General features: G+C 31.7%; 1 protein-coding gene across 1 annotated transcript; it reads right to left on the reverse strand.

The window, feature by feature from the left end:
* Window positions 1–2,727: 2,727 nt before the first annotated feature.
* LOC141527446 (carbonic anhydrase 1-like) lies at window positions 2,728–4,242 on the reverse strand. Its single transcript, XM_074242934.1, has 6 exons — window positions 4,174–4,242; window positions 3,914–4,108; window positions 3,686–3,836; window positions 3,521–3,623; window positions 3,211–3,438; window positions 2,728–3,143 (listed from the first exon to the last, which is right to left on the reverse strand). Exons 1-6 carry the CDS (start codon window positions 4,229–4,231, stop codon window positions 3,042–3,044), a joined length of 837 nt encoding a protein of 278 aa, XP_074099035.1. The 5' UTR covers window positions 4,232–4,242; the 3' UTR covers window positions 2,728–3,041.
* Between the last annotated feature and the right edge of the window lie 10,316 nt (window positions 4,243–14,558).

The following is a 14,558-nucleotide window of genomic DNA, read 5'->3' on the forward strand; positions in this document are numbered from 1 at the left end:
GAGTAGTTCACTCCTAACTCCCAACAATACATCCACGGAAACTACTTGTCAGAGAGTTTCGATATCCGGCATACCGGTGCAATTAATGTCAACGACACCATTATCGGGCGCGGTAAACTCCTGGCTACTGTTTCTATTCCATTGAACGGCGAGGTTCTAGCGTCGGACTGGGATTTACCAACCCCACATCCCACATAGAACACTAGCAACCACCACCAGCTGCAGCAGCATCCTTTCCCGTATTCTCTTACTATCGAGCAATCCGGGCATAATGCACACACATATTGTAGCCCGACATGCGTTACCGCGAACGCGGAACGCGAGTATTTCACCAGACTCTACCTTCTGTCCCTATTAAGGGTAGGTTCCTTGTCTGTCCTTCTCCACAATAAACCTCACACTCATACAATAATTCTACCGCGTGCTTCAGATTAGCAACCACTTACTATTACACTCGGCTGATTAATTTTAGCTCGGCTCAGCACGTGCGTCTTCATAAACCAGCCTTTGAAATTTGCTGCAACATATATATTTATTTCGTCGCAAAAAAGGTTAAATTTCTTGTCTTGTCATTAATCGAATAAACTCCTCAATTATCTTTCCTCTTTTCTCCGCTGGCAGGGTTAAAAAAAAAATCAATACCTCCTCTAAGTAAGTGGCCCCTAATAAAATAAAATAAAATAAAATAAAATAAAATAAAATGGGATATTGAAAATCCACATCTGGAATCTTGAGTTCTTAAAGGGACAAATTGCTCGTAACAAAGCGACAAGGTACGACGAATTATTAATTGTTCCTCCGGATCGTCACTTTTTGTTCTATTGGGCTTATGACGTTGTGGATGTCCCATAACTGGAGCTGGAGATTAAAGCAAAAGGAGCAACACGCTGGAGATCAAGTTTCTCTTCTCGGCTAGTGGCTGGCGGCTGCTGCTGCTGCTGCTGCTGATCTCAACTGAGGCTCGTGGTTTGTAGTCTGGAGTCTTTAGTCTGTAGTGGCTGCTCGACGACCGGTGGACACGCAGGATTTATTTATTGGCCAGTTGCCCCTGGGATATTCTCTCATACCTCATGCCGCTGCTCCGCCGCCTCACATACTGCTGCTGCTGCCTTCAGTGTGTATAGGTATAGGTATAGGTATAGCTTTGCCAGAGGGAAAATAAAACAGCAACCTCCAAAGGCACCGATAAAAGAGTTGATAGTTATCATTATCGATCGTGTAAGCTTAAACAGTAGCCGCGATATCTCAATAAACGACAACAAGAATAATTGTTAGGTTTTTTTTTTCCGGGGGGACTAATTGAGGGGAATAATTATTTTGCTGAGATCTCAAGCTTTCAATGAGGAGGGAGTTGTAATTATTTAGGTTTACGGTGGAATATTTTAGTCGGTAAAAATTAAATTTGAAGTTTTTGAAGTGATTGGATTTTTTTTTTAGGTTTGTTAAAAAATTTAGTGATTAAAAAAGATGTTTTGAGATTAATAGAAAATTTTTTTAAATTAAAAAATTGATATTTTTTTTTAGATGTCAAATTATTATTTTTGGTAATTAAAAAATTTTTGTACCAAAAAAAAATCAAATGGTTGTAAAATTAGGAAATTATCAAAAAATTTGAGTTTTTTTACTTTAATGAATTCTTTTGGAGCTTTAGAGAAACAAAAAAAAATAATTCGTTAATTTTTTTTAAAAATTTCAATATTTATATCTTTATTTTAATGAAAAAATAATTATTTTAATTAAAAAAAAATTATTTTGATCAATTTTTCAGGCTAAAAAATTATTTTCGAGACAAATTGATGTTTGAAGTCTTTAAAAAAATTTTCTTATCAAGATATTTATTCTCTTCTTTATTTTCCCATTAATTTTTATCATGAAACAAAAAATAAATTTTCCATGGCAATTATTCTCGAGCCTGAGCTGAAAATATTGTAAAGAAATAAAAATAAATGACGAATCTTAGCTACTTAATCTTAAACTTTGGCGTTGTCATCCTCGAAAATTATTAGACTCCGTGACACGTCCTCGAGACTCTCGTAAGTTTCTGTCGGAGGCTCGTAAAAGGCATCGCGACTCCGGGTCCTTGCAGAAGAGAAGAAGATCTGAGGAGTCGCGGGTTCGCGACGAGACACTCGGTTTTTAATAAGCGACAATTAGCCAAAAGTATGGCTGACTACCTCCCGGTATCTGCTTCAACTTGTTCTCCTTCTCCTTGTGCTTCAGCCTCAGCTTTGTATTTGTAATCGCATTCGGTGTAGTCTTATAAGCACTAAAACGGTGTAGTGGTGTCTCGAGGTGACTGAGGCTCGTAAACAAGGTGAAATATTACTGGCTGCCAGTCTGCAGAGCACTGAGCACCGTGTGATGTTCCCCCGGTTATTCTTTCCACTGTACTATAGACAGTGCCTTTTATATCAACCCGGCTCAACTTTTCACCGATTACTTGCAATAAAAAATAACTTGTAACCACCTGTCGCCAATAAAACACCCTGTCAAGCAACAAACAATTATCATCTTCAATCTTTGTATTATCCGATCACTCGATAGTGGAAAAAAATTTATTTTACCATTTTTGAATTAGGTACTGGCGAGTAATAAAAGGTCTAACTGATCAATATTTCTGATAAAATAAATAAATTTTGTTGTTAATTATTTTTCAAAGATATTTTATTTTAAATTTAAACAAAAAATTTTGAATTTTTTCGTTTAATAAAATTAAATTAATTTTGAACCAATTTAAAACATAAAATAATTTTGATTTAAAAATTAAAATTATTAATTGAATTAAAATTTACTTAAAATAAAAAGTTTTAGTTCAAAAAATTTTTTTAGTTTATTCAAAGTTTTTTTTTTTTTTGAAGATTTTTTCTCTTAAAAATTTTTTATCAGTTCATTAAATATAAAAATATAGTAAAATTCCATCTGATTTAAATGTAGTATATCAAGCTAACTAGGCTTGATGATTTATTTATTAGAGATTTAAAAACAAAATATTTAAAATATTATCGTTATGTCCTCATGGATTGGTTAATTCATCAACACTATTAATTTTCAGCATATTGACCTTTGCGACCATTGGTAGGTTGCAGAGGTCGATTATTGTGGTCGTCATCATTGAAAAGATGCAACTTTTGGAACGCTTCTACCTGCAAGAATAAAATCATGAGAATGTTAGAATTGTAACATAGAAGTTAATTAAATTGTAAAACTTACTTGTTCTTCTGAAACTGGACGTATTTTCTCAGATATGATCCAAGTAACTTCCTCAGTGCATGGTGGATGTGTCAAAGATCCAGAGTAAATTATATGAGTGAGGGCTGTATCCTTATCAAAATATTCACCCATTGCGAATGGTTCGATATCTGTTGAAAGTCCGGGTTGAGCAACTTCGGGGAGTTTTTCGACGATGTTTGCTAAGAAATCGGACTTTTCTCTCAATCTCTATTGATTAAAAATTTGTAAAAGTTGAACTGTGCCATACAAATTGAGATTATACTTCAAAAATTTCCGGAAGATACATTACATAAAATACAGAATAAATCATTAGTCCATTTTCGGAGCCTTCAGCTTCTTCATAGCTACCATATTCTCGATTATAATTAATTGCTTGCATCTCCATTGCATAACTATGTTAGATTTTTAATCAAAAGTAATTTTTATATTCTGATATTAATTTTTTTAACAATACCTCTTCCCGTTAAGCTGATGTTCGCTTCCATTCGTAACGTCAGATCCCCAACGGAATTCGTGGGAATGTCTTACAAATTCACCTTTAAGAGGCCCGCCATGAATGTAGGGTAACTTTGTTGGGTTGTCAGGCCATTGGAACAATAGTTTTACTAGATAAAATTTTAAATGATTATAAAAATCAAAAATAAAAATAGAAAAATTAATAAAAAAGAAATTTTAATTTTACACGTGTGTCCATCGTTCTTCAATATCATTCTCTTAGGCACGGTTTCATAAATATTTTCAAACATTAATGGTTCACGATCGGAATTGAAATCAAATCCATCAAGGAGATCATCGGAAACATCGATAGGCGATTGAAGTGAACCACCACATTGTGGCTTTTCATTCGCCCATTCTTTAGCATTTTTGTAACTGTAGTCTGGAGAAAAATTATGAATTATTTTAATTAATTATTATGGGCTCAGTAGTACAACTTATTTTTACCAGCTGATATCAGTGAGACACATGATGATACAAAGATAAAGTTAAATATGACAATCATTTTATATTTTAAAATTTAAAGACTCTAGTGTTCAGTCGCTAAATTGTTAATGTTAACTAATCGTACTTTGTTAAGAATTTCGTCTACAACGTATGTAAAATTAATATTCAAACAGCAATGATAGCTTATCGTTATAATTGTTCATAGCAATTAAAAATTTAACCTTAAGTTAAAATTATCAAGTCAAAACACAATTTTTCTTTCAATTTTATTTTTATTGGATTTTATTATAAAATCGAATAAAAGTAAGACATTAAAATACTGTTTTGAGAATTTAATACTCCCGATGACCCTGTTACCGAGCAGAAGTCGTCCCAATAAAGTAAAACAGAGCCTGTGGAGTAAAGAATTATTTACTCAGTGCAAAAAATAAATAAATTAGTTTTTAGATACCCATATCTTATCGGATGTATATGGTATTAAATGGTATCCGTGCCTTTTATATTTATCCATATACATATATAAATTTTTTTATTCCTGTAAATTGTTTTATCCTTCTTTTACGAGCGTGTCTGACTACTATGTATAAACCAAGTCCGGAGTGTTTAAGACGGGAGATGTCGTGTTACATACATACACACGTTCGCTAAAATATTTCGTATATTCACATGAGTCACCAATGAAGTAAGTGATGTTTTAGTGCCTACCCGGTGAATATATATGTGGAAAAAACATATAAAAATACATGACAGAGTAAGACGGAGCATCAGCGCCCCTTGACATTATGTGACACGCATGACACCCCCCCCCCCTCCTCGGATATTGAATCCCGATTTTACGACCCCGACGACCGACAAACTTTTATCTGAAAATTTTGAAGAATCAAACAGTAAACTTTAAACTTTAAATAAATATTGCTGTACAAAACAACAATATAGAAAAAATTTTACAGCCCAGGGCAATAAAAAATATTATATTGAAATAAATGAACATAAAAATAAACAATTTTAAAGGCAAACTCCATGATTTTATTTTTATGTCGAACAATTGTCTCGAGCAGTAGTTTTAAAAGCCAAATGGCTGTTTCACGCCTGTTATGCTCGGCAATATACATTACAAGTACGTAGATGTAAGTAAAGTACATAACATGGTGGTTGTCGGCGTGAATGGAAACAAACCAAGCAAAGTGCGTCGATTAGCAGGCTCTTAGTCGGATTTCTTGGACAGTATTCTTATTCTTAGTCTGAAAAATACAAACCATGGAGAATAAAAAATAAGTAAAGCATCACTATATTGCATGCCCGGGGCGTTCCTCATAAGTGAAATTGAGAGAACGATTTGAGTTTAAAGACGCCGAGATGTCTTACACTGTACTTGCGTACTCTCTCAAGTATCTCTTTGAAAGCCCTTTCGCTAAAAGGTTAGTCGATAATAAAACGCTAATTAATAGGTTGATGCCAAGTACTCTGCCGCCCTCGAGTGTTTGACGGCGGTACTGAGAGCGCAAAAGGGTAAAGCCCTTGTCCAACTTTCAATGTGGGTGCATTCATTTTTATTAGGAGCATATTAAATATTTTATTGTAATTATTAAAACCAGCGAATTCACGGTTTTACGGTGGGAAGATTTGTTCCTTTTGTTTTACGGGTTGTTGGAGTTATTGTTTTTCAAGCTTTTAAAGAGTTACTGCTGGATAATTGATTTATAAAAATTTTTTAGATGGGTTTATGTGGGAGTTAAGGTGGTACAAAAAAAAAAAAAAAAATCGAATACAATACTTTAAATAGCTCGAAGGAAAATATTAGATAAATTTAAAATTTCTTTTTCCACGACAGGTACCGTGAAATTGTCTATTTATTTATTTCTTTTAACTTTGACCACTATTACATGCTCAGCATGACTTCTGCCCCTTAACTCTCACAAAATTTCCCACCAAACAGCTTACCAATTGAATTCCACATTCGCTAAATTCTCGAGTTTATCAAAACTCATTCACATACCTTCAAATTAATCTCTTCCTTCAGATCACCAAGAACAACAATCGGATCTTATAGCTTACGCCTTAGATTTTACATTAATGGTGTCTGCAGGAAGCACTCGGGCACAGTTTAGTTAATATATCCCTCATCCACGTATCCATCATTTGAATGAGAAAAAGGAGAAAGAAAACATACTGTAGTGCTGATGAAAAGAGAGTTGTACAAAGTGGGGAGCCGTACAAAGACGGCAGTTTCCCAGTGACCAAAAGGATCAGGCTTTGAGATTATACAGTCAAAAGTCACAGTTCGAATTAGATGCTCCATTGAGCTGAATATGCGGTCCGTTCAAAAGGCTTCCGGTTTTCTAACACCTGCCTATTTATATGATGATTGTCGCTGGTTGGATTTCACCCCGGTATGTTGTATTATACTATTCGAAAGAGCTAAACTGAACACGGGAGCCAAACTCACTACTAGCCTATAGCCTATACTTTGTGTGATACATATATTGTACATCACACTAACATTATATTACGTCTTACAATTAATCTGCGATGATGGAGCATAAATGGTGTTGAAAAGTACGATTTTGGCTCTTTGTAAAAAAATCTGGGAGTGGAATGGAAATATGCTTGGTCTGGTGAAAATAAGGTGGGTAGAGGAAGACGCTTTAATATTCTTCCTCTTCCTTCTCTAAGTATGAAGGTACTTGATAGTAGTGAGCAGTAAGAGTCTCGAGGACTGCTGTTAAATCCAAGGAGGCTAGGACTACTCGCTCTTCGGTTTTCCCAGCTTCTCGGGATGGATAATAACGAGGATAAGACCAAAGATATTAGTTGTAACAACCTACCCCAATCAGAAGTTAACCCGCTAGCAAGGGTAACGAGGATTTTGGCTAATTGTTTGATGCTACCGCCCTTCTCTGTTACGCCGTCGAATTTTCCGAGGCTACACTTCCGAATTACTCTACTCTACTCTACTACTTATATTACTCTACGATTTATTGGTTAGTATTAGTGCGATGAGCAAATTTCCTTTTGTTCATATCGCCTTTGTTATTCATTCTTAGTAGAGCCTTCATTACGAATGTATTTGGATATGGTCGTAATACCCACAGTTTTGGAGAGGGCTCAATGAAACTGAAGGGACTTTTTTTTTTGGGTTGTTTCAATGATTGAGGCAGAATTTAAAATTAATCGCTTCAGTAATTTCAAAATGGCCACTATTAATCATTTTTGAAAGAACGAAAAAATTTCTATTTTATATCTTTTGAGCTTAAAAAATTGGCTTTTACTTATACTTTTAGATCAATTTCCAACTTATTATCATTATTTGACAGTATATTAAAAATATATTTGATCATAAACTAACAATTTTGAAGAGAGTTTAACAAAACTGAAGAGACTTTTTTACAAAGTAATTTTGATGGTTAAATCAAAATCAGTTGATCCAATATATCAATTTTACAACATCTTTAACACAAATAAATCTCATTCAGCTCAAAAAATCCTTTTTTTCTGGATGTAGGGCTATAATATCCGAGCAAACAAGCATTATTTGGAATAAACGTAGCGAATTAAAGGCACATGGTTGGTTGGCGATTTTAAAAATACACATAATATAACACCATGCTGTTATTGTTGTGAACTCGGTATTTTATGCGTGCTCGGTAAATAGTGTATGTTATTGTTATTGTTATCATTATTATTAGGAAGTATAATGTATGTGAGATGAAGTGAATAGAGGCTGGCAAGAGTAGAGGGAAGTAGATGCCTGATAGGAGGGTGAGGGATAAGAGAAGACTCGCAAACGTTTTAGGTTAGGTCGGTTTAAAAGGATTCGCGTGAGTTGCTCGGAGCGCTGTACGGTCCGTCGCGTACATAATAGTACCATACGCAGATACCATTCGCCATTCGCGTCTCAACTCTCGCGCTCGAGCACACCATGTTCATGTAGATGTACATATTTATTTATGTAAAATCGGTGCAAACCATACCGGTGGTGGACGTGTATATCGCCGTACCGTACCGGGTAAACGGGAATGCCCGAGCGATTTATGAGACGTCATTTTGCGGATTTGCGAGAGTAAGCTTTTGCAAAAGATATCCCCTTATAACACTCACACACACACACACACACCCTGCACATGGTCTATGGTCTATGGGTTGCCTTCCTACGGCCATTCCACATACGCGAATCGCGGATGAATAATAATCCTACAATGAGCTGGGGAGGATTCTCATCTCATCGCTGGATTAATCGTTTATTGTCCGTTTGACGGAAAAAATAATGGTCATTTTATTTTTTTTATTTTTTTTATTTTTTTTTTTTTTTTTTTTTTTTTGAGGTTTGGACGCTGGTGAATCGAATAATAATATTTTATGAAGAAAAATGGGGAATTTTTAATTATTTTTGAAAGGTTTTAATTTTTCTTAATTTGTCAAAATTTTTCCTAAAGTATAATTTTTGATCATTTAAACTTTTTCAAACGATAAAAATGATTTTAAAAATTTTCTTAAAAACAAAATAATTTTTTTAAAAATTCCAAAAGTATTTTTAAAGTAAATTTGTGGAAAAATGGTATAAAAGTTCAAAAATTGACATTTCTTAGAAGTTTTTTCTAAATTTTTTGTTTTTATACTTAAAAACAGGGAAAAAAATTGATCTTGACAAATTTTATTAACAATCTTCAATCGTCATAAAATTTTATCAATATTAAATTCTACAAAATTAATTTAAAAAAATTTAATTTTACAAATTTTTATGATTAAAATCCCTTTTCCGTCTTTAAATATAATAATTTAGAAAAATGAAGAAAATATACAGTAATTTTACAAACTTTCTTTGTCAAAAAAAAAAAAAAAAAAAAAAAAAAATCGAATATTTGGGTAAAAATTATACTAGCTTAAAATTTAGTATTGTAAGTCTTTTTTCACCTAAACACCTTTTTATTAAAAAAATATAATACAAAAGAAGAGAATGTTGACTTTCCGATTGATTTCTTCCATGTGCTTTCACACACCCATCAATAACAATAATAATAATAATAATAATAATAATAATAATAATAATAGAGATCTGTAGATTTAGTAAAAAGCTAAATGCCATGGAATCGTGTTCGTAAATTGAATTGACAAATCGACTCATAGATGTTTGACCAACAATAGGGCATATTGTCCTGATGAGCAGATTAGTGAACTGCTGGGCTCAGCTTACAAAGTACCGTCGAGTATGGCTGATGTTGTCCAACGATTTGGACTCGTATGTCGTGAATATGCGTGAGGATATAGTAATAGTAGTAGTAGTTGTAGTAGCAGAAATCGAGATCACACCCTCAGTTACCCGTCATTCACGTCCACACCTATTCCGTGTCCTCCATCCACGAAAACCGGCTGCACGTCACGTATCTATATCCGTCTACCTTTCTCTCCTTGCTCGCACATACATATTTAAGTATGTATATTGTGTGCACTCGGATAATCTCGCACCCCTTAAAAACGACCCCATAATCTCGCTAATACAGATGTCACTGCTCCGACACCCAGCCCTTATACACACAAGAAACAAGAATGCCAGACTCACCCTTTGATATTATGCTCAGAAATACATCCATACATCCATACTTCCACCCATCGTCCTCACAATACATAACTTACTTACTTTAGTCATGTATTTTCGGTACTTTCATGCCCGATACAATGTAAATCTACCCGACCTCGTGGTACAGCGTCTTTGGTACCCCGCAATGCGTCCTACCGTGCAAAAGGCCATCGTGTCACACCACATTAACTTCATAGTCACTGACACATTCGACAAAAAACAAATTTTTAGTATAAATATACATCATTTATTGTGGAAAAATATTTCGGGTGTTTAAATTCATTTTTGGCGGAAATTATTTTTTCGACTTGGTAAAAAAATTTTTTACATCAATATTGAATTTAGATGGTGACAATTCGATGTTTGATCGTGAATAAATAGAAAAAAAAAAAAAAAATTCAATTTTTAGTCAATTTCACAAAAACTTAACTATTGTATGTTTCGTTATTGTTTTTTTTTTTTTTTAATTTCAAGTTAAAAAAATAATTTTTAAACTAAAATTGCTTCTTTTTTTCACGTACATTAAGCCAGTAGAGTCCAATTTTATTTTTCAACTCTACTTACCAAAGAAACTTTGATTACTTGGCTTTATTTGCAATAATAATCTCACTATCCTAATTTAACAATTGTTTTTTATTTTTTAATAATTTATTTATTTCAAAAGAAAATATTTAAAATTAAATAAAATTTATTTAAAAAATTAATTAGAATTAAATTAACTTTTTTCAATTTTAGTCAAATTTTCAAGCTCAAAAAATTAATTTTTTACAAAAATAATTAAAAAAATTTTTTACACCCCCACCTTGCATCAAACCAAAGCGGATATGAACAGGTCAGAATAATCTTAAAGACACAATATAGTATTAATAGTTGAATAGGCCGTGTTAGTTTACTATAGTTAGTACAGTGTTATGTGGATTAAGGGACTGAGCTGCATACTCCCGACTCCTCTAAACATCTCTCGGTCTCTCTCTTAGCTACTGTATTATAGATATACGGTGAATGGTGAATGCTGAATGCTCATAGTAGCTATTATACCCTGTATCCTATATCCTAGTCGGTATAACTAGACAGTTTGGCTCCTTAGGGCGAGTCCCATCCCCCCAACATAACACTCTCGCGTCCAAAGAGTCACCCCGAATGCTCTGACATCAGTAGTCGAGTGCGGATGCTAAGGACCATTACATTACGTTCTGTTAATGTTGATATATTATAAATGTCTAACGCATGCGTTTATTTGTTTACTCCTTTTATAAGTTTACGTGATAAGTGATAGTTATTAATTTATTTATTTATTTTTAAGTCTTGTAATTCTCAGTGTTATGTTTGTCTTCTAATTTCACTTGCAATGGATATGTATCACAATGTTAATCTTTCGCTCTTTTGGAATTTGCACTGTAAGTAATTAGTTTGGTAAATAAAAAAGAGCTGTAATGTTTATGTTGATAGACTAGTTAAACCTGTTCACTTTTTATAAGAAGAAAAATATATTATTACGGATGAAAAATAAGTTGTCATGTAATGAGGGATATTTGTTTACATTTAGTATTCAAAATATTTTTTTTTTTATTGATGGAAATTTTAAAAAATATTTTTAAATATTGACGTTTTTTAAAAATATAAGCTCATCCTGACGTTACACCCATCAAGAGCTTTCGTTTGAGTACCCACATGCATTTTTCATATATTTTTGATATATAAATATATAAAATATATGAAAAATTGATGTGGGTACTCAAATGAAAGGTCTCGATGAGTGTAACATCGGGATGAGCTTATATCTTTAAAAATGTCAATAGTTCACAAGATACAAGGTCACAAGTTCAAATCAAGACCTTTGCAATGACACTAAATTTCACTAAAAAAAATAAATTTTATCATATAACTATTCTGGACACAAAATTTTTCTTATTCTCTATAAATAATATAGATTATTTTTTATTAATTAAATATTTTTATAATAAATAAAAAAATTGTCTAAAATTAACTTTCAAAAAAAAAATAAAAATAAAAGTTCTTTATTTTGACTTGAATTTAATATCAAAATATTCATAAGTTTTTACTTTCAAAGCCAAAAAAAAAAACTTGATAAATAATTTAATACATATGAATAATTTTATTAATAACCGGATTGAATTCAATTTAAATTATCCCTGAATCGTTAAATTTATAAATGTTTTTACAAGCTATAGATAAACATGCGTGCAATCTATTATAAAAATAAGAGTTTAAAAAATGTATATTAAAAAAAAAAAAAAAAAAAAAAAAAAGGAGAAAAAAGCTAGTGAGAAACGATAACAAAGACATTTTAAGTGTCGAAAGACCGGTTAGATATTATACAGTAAAAATACAAAAGTAACTTCCTCCCAGTTTTATAGTGGCTCAATTAAACTTGCTAAAGAGTAGGTATAACGGGCTAAATAAATTGAGAGAAAAAATTATAGTGGTCATTGTATTATTGGCAACAAGTAAAATAAGAATGAAAATAATAAAAATGAAAAAAAAAAAAAAAAAAAAAAGGTGATACGATAGGATGAGACAAGAGACAGAAGGTGAACGTGAACTTGAGAAAGCTCACTACGCCAACGGAGATCCAGCACCTAATTTATAAAAAGATAATAATAACTGAACGGTTATCCTTCTTCCATTTCATTCGTCTCTTAGGTATTTACAACGGACCTTAGTTATGCGTAAGAGTCTGTTACGATGTACCGGATCTATCAAAGGGACCGCAGGTTTACAGCCCCACCATATACTCTTTACGGCATTTCAAATCTTACATCTATATAAGAATAAGATATAAGTGCAACTTTTTTTACTTTTTTATTATTTTAACATTATAAACTTTATGTATAATACTGATATTTATAGTTTATAATATAGTATATATGTATAAGATATCACGAGGGAACGGGTGAATTGAGATGCTGACTGGCTATTATAATACTCCGGTAAAAAATGAGACATCACTCGGAGAATAGATTTTTTTTTCTGTTAGTTAAAAACTGTTAGATGTTAGAATTTTAATGAGTGACCGAATATAAAGTTTAGGGGGTTGAACTACCGATTTTTACCGCTTCCGTGATGTTCTTTCAAAATTAGAGGTGATTTGTAGAAGAGTTTAGAACATCGCAGGTCTATTGTGTACTTTATAGTGATAGAATCTTCATTTTATTCATAAATAATATGATCAAAAGTGTCTTGGATGAAGGAAGGACTTTTGGGCCAAGAAGAAAAAAAATTTTTTTTAAAGATAATTTCAATTTTTTTTTTCATCAAAATTTTTTTACTTTAATAACAATTAATTACTAAATATTAATTAATTAAAATTTTTAATTTTTTGAATTCATTTTTGTAATAAGCCGCCAAAAAATTAAATTTAAAATTTTAAATAATTGAAATTTGATTTTAAAAATTTTTTTTTCATCAAAACTCATTAAAAAAATAAAACATTATCTAAAATATTTCAAATATTAATTAATAATTTATTTAGAAAATTTCTTTGAAGAAAATAAATTTACGATATTGATTTTTTCAGTAGTAGCATGGAAGCAGACTATGGAAATAGTTCCAGCATGCATTGAACTCACTCGGTTCAATTCAATATAAAATCCAAAGCGTGTAAGCTCCATATAAAACAATATAATAACTTACCTCCTCACATAGAATTATTATTTGCGTAGTATATTGTAGAAAGAATTTTATTATTTGTTTAATTTTATTCTCTTTGATTCGATCTTAAATTATTGGATCCGCTTGTTCTTTCCATAAAAAAAATTTCAGATAAATTTTATAAATTTTCTCAATAGCGGTGATATCCATTCGCAAGAAGGTTAGTAATGTTATAACAAAAATAAAGAAATCCCTTATCTGCATGGATGGACGTTTGCAAGTTTAAGTGTACTAGAATAAAAGAGATAGTATCATCGAGTACTTTTGCGTTTGCGGTATGCTAATATATACGTATATACTGCTCCTGTTATACGCAAGTACGTCCTTGATATTTATTGAAATCCTTTTTTATTTCATACTTTAGCTTGACTCCTTAGTTGTTGTTACCTCTTACCGGCGTATATAGCCATATAGTTATAGCCAAGTGTATCGGTTTCACCCGCAGTCAAGAGTCTTTTAAGCACGCGTTATTTTCTTTGTACTTATTATCTCGATAATAACAATTATCCGGAGAAGGAGCGGGATATCACACCTTATAGATTGTTACTGCTAATATTGGTAATAGTTTCTAGCCCAATAGCATTTATTAACATTTCCCCGAGTGCTAAAATCTGTATTTTCTCCTAACAAAAGATAAATATACCCGCTATATTATCGTATTGATACTTTTATTACCCCCAACAATATCTTGTACTTGTGCTAAGTATAAATTTTGTATAATAAAGACGTTCATGCCCACTCGTTACTAATTTACTTTAATTTTTATTTCAATGAGGGGTATTTTATTATATTTATTATCTATTGACGTTTTTTTTTTATCGAAAAATAATTTAGATAAATTTTATTTTCACACTTTTAACAATAATGTGTGATTTTGATTTATAAGTAACATATATTACCGGAAAAATTTTATAAAATTGATCATTTATTTTTTAATATGCTTATCAGCAAATTAATGAAAAATTTTATAATTTTTTTCTTCAATAATTCATTCAATTTATGTTCTTCAATTTTTAATCAATTAAATTTTTTTTATTTTAATAAATTTTGAAAAAACTGAGAATGTTTAGATATTTATGAGGTTTTTTAAAAATATTTTTAGGTCATTGATTAACTAGGAAATTTTTAAGGAAGACAA

This window comes from Cotesia typhae, unplaced genomic scaffold (assembly GCF_013202065.1).
Source record: "Cotesia typhae breed Kobodo isofemale line unplaced genomic scaffold, CoteBio_Ctyphae contig_4, whole genome shotgun sequence".
Lineage (NCBI taxonomy): Eukaryota > Metazoa > Arthropoda > Insecta > Hymenoptera > Braconidae > Cotesia > Cotesia typhae.